General features: G+C 45.1%; 1 protein-coding gene across 1 annotated transcript in view; it reads right to left on the minus strand.

The window, feature by feature from the left end:
- Nucleotides 1–9943, minus strand: part of LOC126282356 (putative methyltransferase NSUN7) — a 331497-nt gene extending 321554 nt beyond the window's left edge. Inside the window, exon 1 of the mRNA XM_049982014.1 lies at nt 9375–9943. Within this exon, the coding sequence (XP_049837971.1) occupies nt 9375–9583 (209 nt within the window). The 5' untranslated portion in view covers nt 9584–9943. The remainder of the gene's footprint in view (nt 1–9374) is intronic.
- Nucleotides 9944–14810: the final 4867 nt, after the last annotated feature.

The raw sequence follows: 14810 nt of genomic DNA on the forward strand, positions 1-14810 counted from the left end.
CCACATATTAATAGATGTGTTTTTTTTGTGACCCTGCCAGGATAGTATTCTTTATTAATAGACCACATTCACTATAAAGATTGGATCTGCAGCATGATCAAATTCAGTTCAAGTAATAGTCTGATAATTAATTTAAGGACTGATCTATTTAATTTATTTTATCAGCACTTCACTTTTTTTGCATTTACAACATGGCAGTCGATGGAGAGCACAGGAACCAGCAGGCATGCGGAAGCTCTATGCTCATAGACTTGAGTTCTGCATCGATTTTGTGTAGATATAAGTGGTAAATGAAGTGAACATTGAATGAAAAGTAGGAGAGGGGGGAGTGGGATGGTAATGAGATAGAGAATTGGAGGAGATGGAAAGAGTTAGAGGTGAAATGAAGGGAGGATGACGGAGAGAGAAATACGCACATAAACAGAGGAAGGGTTTTTTCCCCCACAGTTGACATGTTTACTGATCATACTATCTTAGAGAAATTTGTATTTTATGTACTATTAGGGTTCTATCCTAGTTCACTAGAAATCTGATGGAAGGTGTCTACAATGCGCAACACAATTATAGGACCAGTTTTTCGAAACCCCGTGACTGTCTCCCATAAAATGTAAATGTTGTGTGACTAGGACCTCCCGTCGGGTAGACCGTTCGTTAGGTGCAAGTCTTTCGATTTGACGGGAATCGAACGCGGGCCCTTAGGATTGGCATTTTGCCGCGATGACCACTCAGCTACCCGGGGCGGACATTGTCTCCCAGTACGACGCATAGGTTTAAAAGTTGGCTACATCCTTCCTCTGTAATGGTGGATAAGCGTGGCGCCCTGCGACGTCAGCCCCGGCTCTACGACGCTTCAAACAGCAAGATGTCGACACATACCAAAAAAAGGTCACAGGTTAGAATTTCATGTGACGTTTAATCATGTCACATTGGCACCAAATTTCACCACGCTTCTTCCCGACACTACCGTGGACATATCATTCGATGGGAAGTTCGACAAACCTCTTATTACCCATATTTCACCCCTTCTTTTGACATCTCTGCGGTGGAGAACAGAAGCGCAACGCCCAGCGATGGAATCACGTGGTCTTTTTATTAGTGGCCGAGGAAAACGTCCCAGATACTCCGCCGTTCAGAATAGGTACGAAAAGGCCTCAGGTGGTGGCATAAAGGGCGTCATCAAAACAACCCCTTCCTCTGTGGCGTTGAGTCCCACACATCAGCGTTCGAAAATTACATTTCGCAGGGCGATCAGCAGCAGGAAGATGTCGTTGACAACCTTTGACGCTGCTGACGCCTTCGGACGTTTCAAACTTTCTCTAAGGACATTTTGGGGCTACCTTCAAAACTAAATGTGGTCGCAGCGCTTTGGAGTGCAGAACGGCTCTCGTGTATTGGTTGGAAATACTAGTAACGGTTCAAGACAGTTCGACGAAATCTGTGTTGTGTTGGCAGAAGGTTACTATTGGAGGCCGAAATGCACGCGTTTTAGCTCATGCAGGCTGGTGTGAGGACGGAAGAACTATACTGACGTGATGGTTGGTTGGTTGTTTCGGGGAAGGAGACCAGACAGCGAGGTCATCGGTCTCATCGGATTAGGGAAGGACGGGGAAGGAAGTCGGCCGTGCCCTTTGAAAGGAACCATCCCGGCATTTGCCGGGAGCGATTTAGGGGAATCACGGAAAACCTAAATCAGGATGACCGGACGCGGGATTGAACCGTCGTCCTCCCGAATGCGAGTCCATTGTCTAACCACTGCGCCACCTCGCTCGGTACTGACGTGAGGTCTGGAACATGACAAGGAATTAGAATTCAGAAAGCGGACGTAATTAGTTTGATACTTAACTTTAATCCATTAATGATGAACGTCGCTCTTGACGGTACATGATTCACAATATTATCAGTTCAGAATACATTCTTGAAGAATATGGCGCCTTCCTAGGTCGTAGCAAATGACGTAGCTGAAGGCTATGTCAAACTGTCGTCTCTGCAAATGAGAGCGTATGTAGTTAGTGAACCATCGCTAGCAAAGACGGCTGAACAACTGGGACGAGTGCTAGGGAGTGTATGTAGACTAGATCTGCCGTGTGGCGGCGCTCGGTCTGCAATCACTGATAGTGGCGACACACCGGTCCGACGTATACTAACGGACCGCGGCTGATGTAAAGGCTACCGCCTAGCAAGTGTGGCGTCTGGCGGTGACACCACAATTTGAATGTGATCCGAGGAAGCAGAGGGCGCATATGCTTTCCCAGCCCACCTGTTTTCGTAGTCAAAAGGCGTAATGATGGAGGGGCACGACATTGACACATGCATGAATAAAGTATAAGCACCCTTCGCTGTTTTGGATCACGTTCAAATTTTATATAATAGTTTTGAACGGTTCCTAGCGGTTCCAATCTACATACGAGAGCACAAATTGCAGTCGCACTGCACTCCAGAGCGGTTTGACCACGTCCAGTGGGAATGCAGCCCCAAAATGTCCTTAGAAAAGGTTTAAAACGTGCGAGGGTGTCAACAGCGTCAAACGCTGTCAAGGACATCTTCCTGTTGCCGACCTCACTGCGAATTGTAGTTTTCGATGTCGAAATGTGTGAGCATAAACACCGCAGGGTAGGCGTGGTTTCATTGACGCCCTGTATTCCATCCCCTCGGCCTTTTCGTGCCGATTCTCAGCAGCGGTGTGTCTGGAATGTTTTCCTCGGCCACTCACAAGAAATCCTCCATCGCGCAGGCATCGAAAGAAGGGGCGAAGTGTGGGTAAGAGTGGCTGCGGCGGCGTTCCCATCGTGCGACACGTCCACGGAGGCGTCGGGCAGATTTGTGGGGAAATTTGGTGCCTTTGTGGCCATCGTTAATCCACCTCACAGCACACGTGAACTTCTGAGTTGTAGCCTTTTTTCGCACGTGTCGACTCCTTCCTGTTTGAAGTGTCGCCGAGTTCGAGGGTGACGTCGCAGTGCGCCAAGTTTTTGAACCGTTACAGTGGAAGGTTGAAAACACCCTTGAGAAAAATTTGATATCTATGCATCGTAACTGGAGGCTGATATGGAGCGCGCCGCTTACCTGTGATCTTGTTCAGAGCGCGAACTGTAATCGATTATAGTTCGCTGTCCTGGTGCGGGTGGCGCTCCGGTGGTGATTTGTTATGACGTCGCTGGCGTGCGTTTGCAGTGGCCGGCGAAAACCGAGAGGGTAGTTGGTTTTCCGGGTACTGCACGGAACGTGAAGTTCGCTCTGCCTGACCTGCTAGTGACTAGCGCTAAGGTTGTTGTGCCTCGCAATATGAGCAGAGTGGTCTGGGGCGGAGGCGACTCGCCGCTGTGCTGGCCATGCGGTGGTGTTAATTGAGGTCGGCGTACTTGTTCTTCCTGCCTGTCTGATGTGGAAGTCCGGTGGGGTCCTGTGATACTCTGGCCCGGAGACAACTAGTTGCTGAGTTTTGCAGTCGTCTGCCAGGTTAGGGTGTGGGCTCGGTTGGCTCTTCAGATTTCCCCCCGGAAGCTCCAGCAGCGGTTTCTGAACTTTCCGATGTGGGACGGTGTTGTTGGAACTTTTTGCTGTGTGTGTGGCTCGTTACGATATTTGTTGGTGCTAATTTATTTGCTCAACTGGAGTCCTGCCCGGAGTTGCGTTCATGTATGGTACATTTGGCAGTCGATGTGTTAGGTAAAGTCTGCATAAGAAGCGCGGTTTTGTACGGTATATACATAGTGGATTACTGCTGCTTGGTATATGTGGTCTAATGGGATCTGAACAACACGATCTAGTCAATTTGGTTGTGTAACAGCTTTTAGTTGTATGTTCTGTATTTTTTTACTGTGTTATTATTAACTTGGTGGAATAGTCGCGTTTGGTGTTAAGGCACTTCTAAGACTGTGGTTTGATTACTCATGTGCGCTTGGCTTTTATTGTTTCGTTTTAGGAAGCGATAATTGTTTGAGATTTGTGTGTGTTGGCTTCCGGCACTTATTAATAGCGCCCGAGTTAACGGCGCTGTGGTTATCATGTGCTGTCGGGATGTTATATTGTATTTTTGAATTTTATCTTGTGTTGATATTATCTGTCGTGTGTTACAGAACATAACCAAGGTGCGTAAGTGATGGGCAGTTGTGGGAGGCATGTCGGCGAGCTCTCAGCGGTTTATTGTTATTTAAAAGAGTTTAGTATTGGCAATTTAGTAAATTGTGTACAGAGTCAGCTGTTTGGATATTATTGGGTGGAACTCCTTGGATAGTTGTCCTATAAGAAAACACATTTCAGAGACAATTATAGAGTTTCGAAAAGGTGATCCTTTAATTCTGTTGCACATTGTAGGTTGTAGTTAATGGACCTGTTCAACGCACTAATTTTGCAGAAGCAGTGAATGTCCTCAGCCAGGATCTTGTACTCCTGGATGAATACTTTAACAAATGGCGTCTGAAACCGAACCCTCACAAAAGTAAGGTATGTAATTTTCACCGAGACAATAGGCTCTCAAATTACCAACCAAGAGTCAATTTTAGAGGGGAAGCATTTCGGTTCGATGTCACGCCTACATATCTGGGTATGACTTTGGAAAGGACCCTAACATATGAATCCCAATTACGTAAATCTGTTGCAAAACTGAAGAGCCGTAATAAACTTCTTCAGCGTCTAGCTGGTACATCATGGGAAACTGACGCCAACACATTGAGGACATCTGCTGCAGAACTCGTCTATTCCTCAGCAGAGTACTGCTCGTCAATATGACAGCTGTCATACTCACCTTGTTGACATTCAACTTCGTCACACTATGCATATCATATATGGAACATTTTGACAATGTTGACTGAAATACTCTCTTCCAAATTCTGAAGGAGGCAGGGGTAAAATACAGGGAGCGAAAGGCTATTTACAATTTGTACAGAAACCAGATGGCATAAGAGTCGAGGGGCATGAGAGGGAAGCAGTGGTTGGGAAGGGAGTAAGACAGGGTTGTAGTGTATCCCCGATGTTATTCAATCTGTATATTGAGCAAGCAGTAAAGGAAACAAAAGAAAAATTGAAGTAGGAATTAAAATCCATGGAAAAGAAATAAAAACTTTGTGGTTCGCCGATGAAATTGTAATTCTGCCACAGACAGCAAAGGACCTGGAATAGCAGTTGAATTGAATGGACAGTGTCTTGAAAGGAGGATATAAGATGAACATCAACAAAAGCAAAACGAGAATAATGGAATGTAGTCGAATTAAGTCGGGGGATGCTGAGGGAATTAGATTAGAAAATGCGACACTTAGAGTAGTAAAAGAGTTTTGCTGTTTGGGGAGCAAAATAACAGATGATGGTCGAAAAAGAGAGGATATAAAATGTAGACAGGAAATGGCAAGGAAAGCGATTCTGAGGAAGAGAAATCTGTTAACACCGAGTATAGATTTAAGTGTCGGGAAGTCGTTTCTGAAAGTATTTGTATGGAGTGTAGCCATGTATGGAAGTGAAACGTGGACGATAAATAGTTTGTACAAGAAGAGAATAGAAGCTTTCGAAATGTGGTGCTACAGAAGAATGCTGAAAATTAGATGGGTAGATCACACAACGAATGAGGAGGTATTGAATAGGATTGGGGAGAAGAGAAGTTTGTGGCACAACTTGACTAGAAGAAGGGATCGGTTGGTAGGACATAATCTGAGGCATCAAGGGATCATCAATTTAGTATTGGAGGGCAGCGTGGAGGGTCAAAATAGTAGGCGGAGACCAAGAGATGAATACACTAAGCAGATTCAGAAGGAAGTAGGTTGTAGTAGGTGCTGGGAGATGAAGAAGCTTGCACAGGATGGAGTAGCATGAAGAGCTGCATGAAACCAGTCTCTGGGCTGAAGACCACAACAACAACAACCACATCTGGAATATTACTTACTACTCCAGTCCAATGGCTGCGGGTTTTGTGTAACATACCACCTCCGCACATCAGAAGACAAAAATATCTTGGTCATATGTGGTCAAAAATACTGAATAACTCGTCACTCCCAATTCATGAAGATGTGAGACAGCTAGATTAATTCAGGTTGAAGTCCCGTAAACTGGCATGTAAAACGGCCATGGAATTGTTAAGCAAACATTTCGACCCTAAAGACAGCTGGCGGAATGAATGGACATCTTTTATTCCACAGGGCGTCTTCAAAGTTGAAGATCCAACAGTAAGGCTCAGTGGTTTCAGAACGCCAAGATACACTTGGAGCAGGCTTAACCGTTTCAGATGTGTGAGAAGAAATGCTTCGATACTACATAAATGGGGTTGGGTGGACACTCCATACTGTGACTGTGCTGACGTTCCACAAAAAATGAAGTATACAGGGTGGTCTATTGACAGTGACCGGGCTAAATATCTCACGAAATAAGTATCAAACGAAAAAACTACAAATAACGAAACTCGTCTAGTTTCAAGGGGGAAACCAGATGGCGCTATGGTTGGCCCGCTAGATGGCGCTGCCATAGGTCAACGGATATCAACTGCGTTTTTTAAAGTAGGAATCCTCATTTTTATTATATATTACTGTAGTACGTAAAGAAATATGAATGTTTTAGTTGGGCCACTTTTTCGCTTTGTGGTAGATGGCGCTGTAATACTCACAAACGTATAAGTACGTGGTATCAAATCCCGCCAGTGCGGACGGTATTTGCTTCGTGCTACATTAACCGTGTTAAAATGGGCCCTTTACCAATTACGGAAAAGGTCGATATTGTCTTGATGTATGGCTATTGTGATAAAATGGCCAACGGGCGTGTGCTAAGTATGCTGCTCTGTATCCTGGTCGACATTATCCAAGTGTCCGGACCGTTCGCCGGATACTTACGTTATGTAAGGAAACAGGAAGTGTTCAGCCACATGTGAAACGTCAACCACGACCTGCAACAAATGATGATGCCCAAGTAGGTGTTTTAGCTGCAGTCGTGGCTAATCCGCACATCAGTAGCAGACAAATTGCGCGAGAATCGGAAATCTCAAAAACTTCGGTGTTGAGACTGCTACATCAACATCGATTGCACCCGTACCATATTTCTATGCACCAGGAATTGCATGGCGACGACTTTGTAGGTCGTGTGCTGTTCTGCCACTGCGCACAAGAGAAATTACGGGACGATGGCAGATTTTCTGCACGCGTTCTATTTAGCGACGAAGCGTCATTCACCAACAGCGGTAACGTAAACCGGCATAATATGCAATATTGGGCAACGGAAAATCCACGATGGGGAAAATCCACGATGGCTGCGACAAGTGCAACATCAGCGACCTTGGCGGGTTAATATATGGTGCGGCATTTTATCGATGCCCCCATTTCATCGATGGCAACCTAAATGGTGCAATGTATGCCGATTTCCTATGTAATGTTCTACCGATGTTACTACAAGATGTTTCACTATATGACAGAATGGCGATGTACTTCCAACATGATGGCTCCCATGCGGTTGAAGCGGTATTGAATAGCATATTTCATGACAGGTGGATTGGTCGTCGAAGCACCATACCATGACCCGCAAGGATTCCCTATGTAATGTTCTACCCATGTTACTACAGGATGTTTCACTATATGACAGAATGGCGATGTACTTCCAAGGTGAAGGATTGCATGCGGTTGAAGCGGTATTGAATAGCATATTTCATGACAGGTCGATTGCTCGTCGAAGCACCATACCATGACCCGCAAGGATTTCCTATGTAATGTTCTACCGATGTTACTACAGGATGTTTCACTATATGACAGAATGGCGATGTACTTCCAACATGATGGATTGCATGCGGTTGAAGCGGTATTGAATAGCATATTTTATGATAGGTGGATTGGTCGTCGAAGCACCATACTGTGACCCGCAAGGATATCCTATGTAATGTTCTACCGATGTTACTACAGGATGCTTCACTATATGACAGAATGGCGATGTACTTCCAGCATGATGGCTCGCGTGCGATTGAAGTGGTATTGAATAGCATATTTTATGATAGGTGGATTGGTCGTTGAAGCACCATACCATGACCCGCAAGGATTTCCTATGTAATGTTCTACCGATGTTACTACAGGATGTTTCACTATATGACAGAATGGCGATGTACTTCCAACATGATGGATTGCATGCGGTTGAAGCGGTATTGAATAGCATATTTTATGATAGGTGGATTGGTCGTCGAAGCACCATACTGTGACCCGCAAGGATATCCTATGTAATGTTCTACCGATGTTACTACAGGATGCTTCACTATATGACAGAATGGCGATGTACTTCCAGCATGATGGCTCGCGTGCGATTGAAGTGGTATTGAATAGCATATTTTATGATAGGTGGATTGGTCGTTGAAGCACCATACCATGACCCGCAAGGATTTCCTATGTAATGTTCTACCGATGTTACTACAGGATGTTTCACTATATGACAGAATGGCGATGTACTTCCAACATGATGGATCGCATGCGGTTGAAGCGGTATTGAATAGCATATTTCATGACAGGTGGATTGGTCTTCGAAGCACCATACCGTGACCCGCATGTTCACCGGATCTGACGTCCCCGGATTTCTTTCTGTGGGGACTATCGTGATCCTCCGACAACGCCTGACAACATGTGTGAGCGCATTGTCAATGCATGTGCGAACTTTACGGAAGGCGAACTACTCGCTGTTGAAAGGAATGTCGTTACACGTATTGCCAAATGCATTGAGGTTGACAGACATCATTTTGAGCATTTATTGCATTAATGTGGTATTTACAAGTAATCACGCTGTAACAGCATGCGTTCTCAGAAATGATCAGTTCACAAAGGTACATGTATCACATTGGAACAACCGAAATAAAATGTTCAAACGTACCTACGTTCTGTATTTTAATTTAAAAAACCTACCTGTTACCAACTGTTCGTCTAAAATTATGAGTCACAGGTTTGTGACTATTATAGCGTCATCTGTCAGAAAGCGAAAAAAGTGGTCCAACTAAAACATTCATATTTCTTTACGTACTACACGAATATGTAATAAAAAATGAGGGTTCCTATTTTAAAAAACGGAGTTGATATCCGTTTTACCTATGGCAGTGCCATTTAGCGGGCCAACCATAGCGCCATCTGGCTTCCCCCGTCAAGCTAGACAAGTTTCGTTCTTTGTAGTTTTTTCGTTTGACGCTTATTTCGTGAGATATTTGGCCCGGTCACGATCGATGGACCACTCTGTATAGCAGTGGGCTGCCTCCTCCGTGCCTTCCCTGGAAATCTAGTGGATTCGAACCTGGTTACTTCTGAAGTGGTGGATTGGAGCGATGGCTTAGATATAGATAAACGGTATTTTAATGTGTCTGTGGTACTGTACATTATGTGTTATTGTGATTGTTATGTATCATACGTTAAATAATAAAAAAGGACCGCCGGCCGACTTACTGTCCAGAGGCCGCTATGGCGCGCTGCCTGGTGACCAGGCGGAAGTAGTTGTCCATGCGCCAGGCGCGGTCGCTCGGCAGCATGAGGCCGATGGCCGCCGCCAGCCCGGCCCCCGCCTCCGGTGGCGGCTCCTGCGAGCGGAGGCGGTGCAGCTGCGTCTGCTGCGCCACCGCCGCCGCGATCTTCGCCAGAGACAGCACCGCCGCCATCGCTGCTCTGCCGGTACCTTCCCGGAGCTCACTAGCTCTTCACTCCAGTGTCTCACGCAACCGACCTGTTCCCCGGCACCTCTGAGGTTCCCGATAACGTCAGAACAGACGGTGAGCGTGAAATCGTATCCTCGAATTGCGCACCACTGTCACACCGTATTCTACACTAATGAGCACGAATCATCTTCAGAGTCTTATTTTGCATCTCCTCTAAACCAGAAAGTCTGCAGCGATATCACCACACTTACTTCGCTGTGATGTGTGTCTTCTGATTACAATTACTGCCCTTCCTTGCAACCTTCTAGTGCTACAAATTATCGAAACATTTCTATAACATGATATGCAGTCAATAGAAGAGAAATCTACTCTGCAGTACTCTCTTGTAATTTACATCGACTTTACTTAGCTCATTTGAGGACTTCATAGGAGCATTCCCCAACTGGCACAGATTTATCACGGTATAACACTTATCTGCGAGAGCTGTATTTACCAACGTGTTCCTGGAGTTCTTTGTAACCACTTACACCACGCCGTGAATGCCCAGATGCTACGTCTACAAACAGATTGGCTACATCCTTTTACTATTCTAAACGTTATTAACATAAAGCTGTCACCATTTTTGTTGTGAGTTAGAAAATCATCTCATTTCAGTCATACGAGTGACGTTTCCTAAAAACAAACAAATAAGTGGGCATCAAGTTTCCTTCGTTTATAGCATCACCGGCACCGTGCTGAAATCGTAGCTTTTTGAACTACAGTAGTAAATAACTGAGTTAACCTTTTTGGAACCATATCGTCTGCTTGAATCTCCAAGCGTCCATTTCTCGCGTTACTTTCTCGTCTTCTGTCTGATAGCCAAGGAAATGCAGCATACTGGATAAGTACAAAATCGTTGTCCCTACGTTCGTTCACATTGTTCTGAGCGCCCTATCCATCTTAATCCACAGAATTACAACCGATTTTTTCCTATTCTCAGCAAGATTTCGTTGCACAGCAGCCATTTGTTCAGCACCATCAAATAGAATCAAACACTCACTACCCTTCTGATAAACTGTCGAGGATAGTACACCACGGAATATCAGTTTTATTCATTCTTTTACCCTTGTTTAGTTTCAAACCCCTTAGCTGATTTTCTCCAAGACACCGTTTTTGTCCATGTAGCTACTTTAGTCAGTAGTAACAAATGACAACAGCCCTCCAATCAGCTTTAGTTGTTCAAAAACACACTGCGTAGTACAGTTGTTGAGGGTGGAAGTGCTCCGAAGCACGTGCGTATTTGAATATTATATTTGAGAGTTAATAACATGCACCATGTACGGATTCTTCGACACCACTAGATTGGAAAATCTACACTGATTCATTTCATATCAATTAACACGGACACAACTCAGGAGTAACATTCTCAGTTCACAGAAGGACTCCGTGTCATAACTGAAATGCATCTTTCACTGACCAACAGCCGTAAAGATTCTCGTTTTCTTTTCGTAAACTGACAAGATGAACACTGCACAAAATTTGCGTTCACTCAGGTTTCTTCCCTCTCATGGACATAATTTTTTGATTTTTTTCTGGTACGATCCAGTTATTTGTCAAGTATTTTCACCACTAACGCTGTTGAAGCAGATGCGATGATTGTAGTTCCACGTGTGCAGTTGACTGGTGGCGAGTTCGACACTGAGACGCGACGACATGCAGATTATTTACTTTCAATTAAGACACACACTCGAACAGCCTACAATTATTTGGATGGTGTCGAGAAACACGTCTCTCTTGCTCAGCGAAAATAAATCCCCTTTTTCTGTCCTGCCACAAAACACATTTCCGTTGCATCGCTCAAAACGTTTAACAAGACAATACCTCTTTTTTGAAAGGTTACGGGGATAATGTATTTACAAAAAGTTGATATCATTCAGGATTTCTGTCTTATTCAGTATTGCAGCCCTTTCAGCGATTATTATTGGAAACACTTCCGCAGCGGGCACGGGCAGTCATGTTGTACTTATCCAAGTCCCTATAGGTTTAATAGAGGTGAACGGGACATGTTGTAACGCAGATTAAGGGCCAATGCGGAATCACTGAGCGAGAAGCATCACGCAGAATCGTCTGTCAGTCGAGATGTGAGAGATGGTGCCTGCGTTTCGGTGACGCTTGTAGTCTGCGAGGCCGCGAGGCCGTGGGCGTGAACAGCTGTCGAAACGATACGCGTGGTGAATAGGCGTCGACACGCAGATGCTGGCGTTGTCTGGTGGCTGGTGGCTGGTGGCTGGTCCCGGCAGAGACTGAGGAGTAGCCGGAGGACCTGGCGCTCAGCGTCGCGAATGTAGGGCGGCGGCAGCGCGAGGGCGCATGACCGCTCTGCCCCTCCACCCCCGCCGCCCCCACCATATATCACGCAACTTGTCCCGAGACGGATAAAACTCGGCACCGGCCATAGTCCGGAAATATACGCGCCCCTGTCACCGGAAATGGGGCTGCTCGTCCGCCACCGTCACGCCACAACTCGCTCGGCTCACGAATAAATCACGATAAGAGGCGCCTCCACGTCTCGTCACTGGGGCAGCGCGCACACGTCTGCATCGGCAGGAACTTGCGTACCGTGCACCGTGGTGAATGTGTGCACTCCCCAGTTTTAATGTGTGAAGTCGAGGAAGTGAGTGTTTTGTCGAGTCGCAGTACTCTTGGCGACATCTGCATTTATTAACCTTACCCACTACCGATGTTTAAGGACCCGTGATTGTTTATCTATATAAACGAAAATCATTTGCCGCATGTATGAAAGATCACCATGTGAGAACGGTTCGACCTATACACCTGATTTGGTTGTTGTGATCGTAACTGTCGGGACAAGGTTTGTATGAAAGAAAATTTCTGGAAACTCTACTGAAGAAGCCAGAAATTTGGATGGTATTTTTGTCTGAAAATCTCAATAAAATAAATATGACGATCGCTTTGAAAGGTTTGCTGTCACGTGTTCTCATATAAAAAAAAGTGACGTTCAGTTCGACAGTTTTGCTATGGCACGTTTTCGAAATGAATATTAATAGTTTGAGAAAAAGAATACAATTGAAAGTGATACTTCAGTGCGTTATTCATGGAGGTAAAAAAAAGGGAAGGGAGGTGACATTACGTCGTAAAGTTAAAGCCGACAACCACCATTTTACATTAGGTCCATTACATTTACACCTCTATGGTCCCCGCGGTGTTACTTCCCTGCGTTGTCACTCTGACGTGCCCTTTCCCAGTTTCGACTGCTGGAGGTATCTATTGACTTTTGTTATCGTATCCTAAATAGCGTCTGGTGTTTGTATTGAGTCAAGACGTAGTTTTGTCATAAAAAAATGGCAGCCTTTGTCGCTTACAGGTGTACTAATCGTAACCTAAGGTTTGAAGGAATCAAAAAATGTTTCAAATGGCTCTGAGCACTATGGGACTTAGCATCTGAGGTCATCAGTCCCCTAGACTTAGAACTACTTAAACCTAACTAACGTAAGGGCATCACTCACATCCATGCCCGAGGCAGGATTCGAACCTGCGACCGTAGCAGCAGCGCGGTTCCGGACTGAAGCGCCTAGAACCGATCGGCCAGTGAAGGAATTAAATTTCATTTGTAAGCAGAACCGTTTAAGCAATACTTCCTTTTGTATACACGAATTATGGCTGCAGCGTTACTTTCACTCTTCTCTGTGTTTTTCATTGCCTTCAAAGCCGCGAACGCTCCGACATTCGAGCCACACTATCAACGCTCTTGTCCACAGCTCGTGGTCTAGTGGCTAGCGTTGCTGCCTCTGGATGACGGGGCCCCGGATTCGATTCCCGGCCACGTTGGGGATTGTCTCCCCGCGGGGACTGAGTGTTTGTGTTGTCCTTATCATTTCACCATCATTCGTGAAAGTGGCGAGATTGGACTGGGAAAAGATTGGGACTTTGTAAGGGCGCTGATGACCGCCCAGTTGAGCGCCCCATAAACCAATCATAATCATCAACAACAACGGTCTCGTCTCCGCATAAATACATAGCTACCTCTCTACTTGACCGCTCTAATTGTTGGTGCAGCATCTCGTGCCATAAATTCCTCCCGCCGATAATTATTCATTGTTCACATTCCCTCCCTCCTTAAAAAAGATTGTGGCTAGAATAGCCGGAGACAACGGTCATGAGTGTAAGTCGTGTAAGTCTCGTCTGTGTGTGTGTGTGTGTGTGTGTGTGTGTGTGTGTGCGTGTGTGTGTGTGAGTGTGTGCTTTGCTCCTTTCTGAAGAAGGCTTTGGCCGAAAACGTATGTGAACACTCTTCTCGTCATGCCTACCTCCTGTCAGCGTGTGAGTAGCAATCTATTCGCTTCACAATCTAGTTATTTCCCATGAAGTTTGTTGTAAATAACCCACTTCGCTTCAACAGGAACAATGATGTGCACAATTACAATACCAGAAGAAAAACATGTCAGTCATTATGCCACATTAAGGCTCACAGTACTGCAACCAAAAGTCTTGATCATTTGCTCAGTGAAATAAAATGCCTGTCAGACAGCAAAGTTACATTTTAAACTAGACTGAAAACGTTTCTCTTTGATAATGATACCTATTCCGCAGAAGAGTATCTATTATCGTAATTTGTAAATGGTGATGGGTGAAAATTACTAAGATATCTCGTCTTAAACTAAAAAAACAAAGAAAGTTGATAAATGATCAACATTCAGGCATATTTTAAAAAATTGATTTCAATAGGAAAGACTCGGTGTGCCAACTTTCCAGTGGCAGCAGCGCGGCATACTTCAAAGTGCTCACAGTGGGAGCGCCACAAGAGATGCTGCAGTCATACCGTTGGAGTCCATGGAGCCAATCAGGATGCAGCCCACGTGATTAAGTCGCGTCGTCGCTGCCCGGAAGGGGAGTCGTCTGTTGGACCTCCGGGAGTACGAAGCAGGTCCCCTCTCAGTCGCGACGCTGTTACTCTGATAATATTTACGGGAGATTGGACCTGGACACCAGTGATTGCCCTGAGTTAAAACCTTGTTTTCAGAATAAACCAAGTTGTAATTAATTCCATCTTTCCATTTGGTAGTTGGAACCTGGGACACAACAACATCATTACCATTCATCGCGCTAATAACACACGGAATATAAAACTAACCAACTGTTAGTACATCCCAAAGCATGGTATTAACTGACATACTTTGAAAACCGTAAAATGAAATTCAAATGTAAAATGAAGTAGATGACCAAAGTAGAC

The sequence above is a fragment of the Schistocerca gregaria genome, chromosome 7 (assembly GCF_023897955.1).
Source record: "Schistocerca gregaria isolate iqSchGreg1 chromosome 7, iqSchGreg1.2, whole genome shotgun sequence".
In the NCBI taxonomy this organism is placed as follows: domain Eukaryota; kingdom Metazoa; phylum Arthropoda; class Insecta; order Orthoptera; family Acrididae; genus Schistocerca; species Schistocerca gregaria.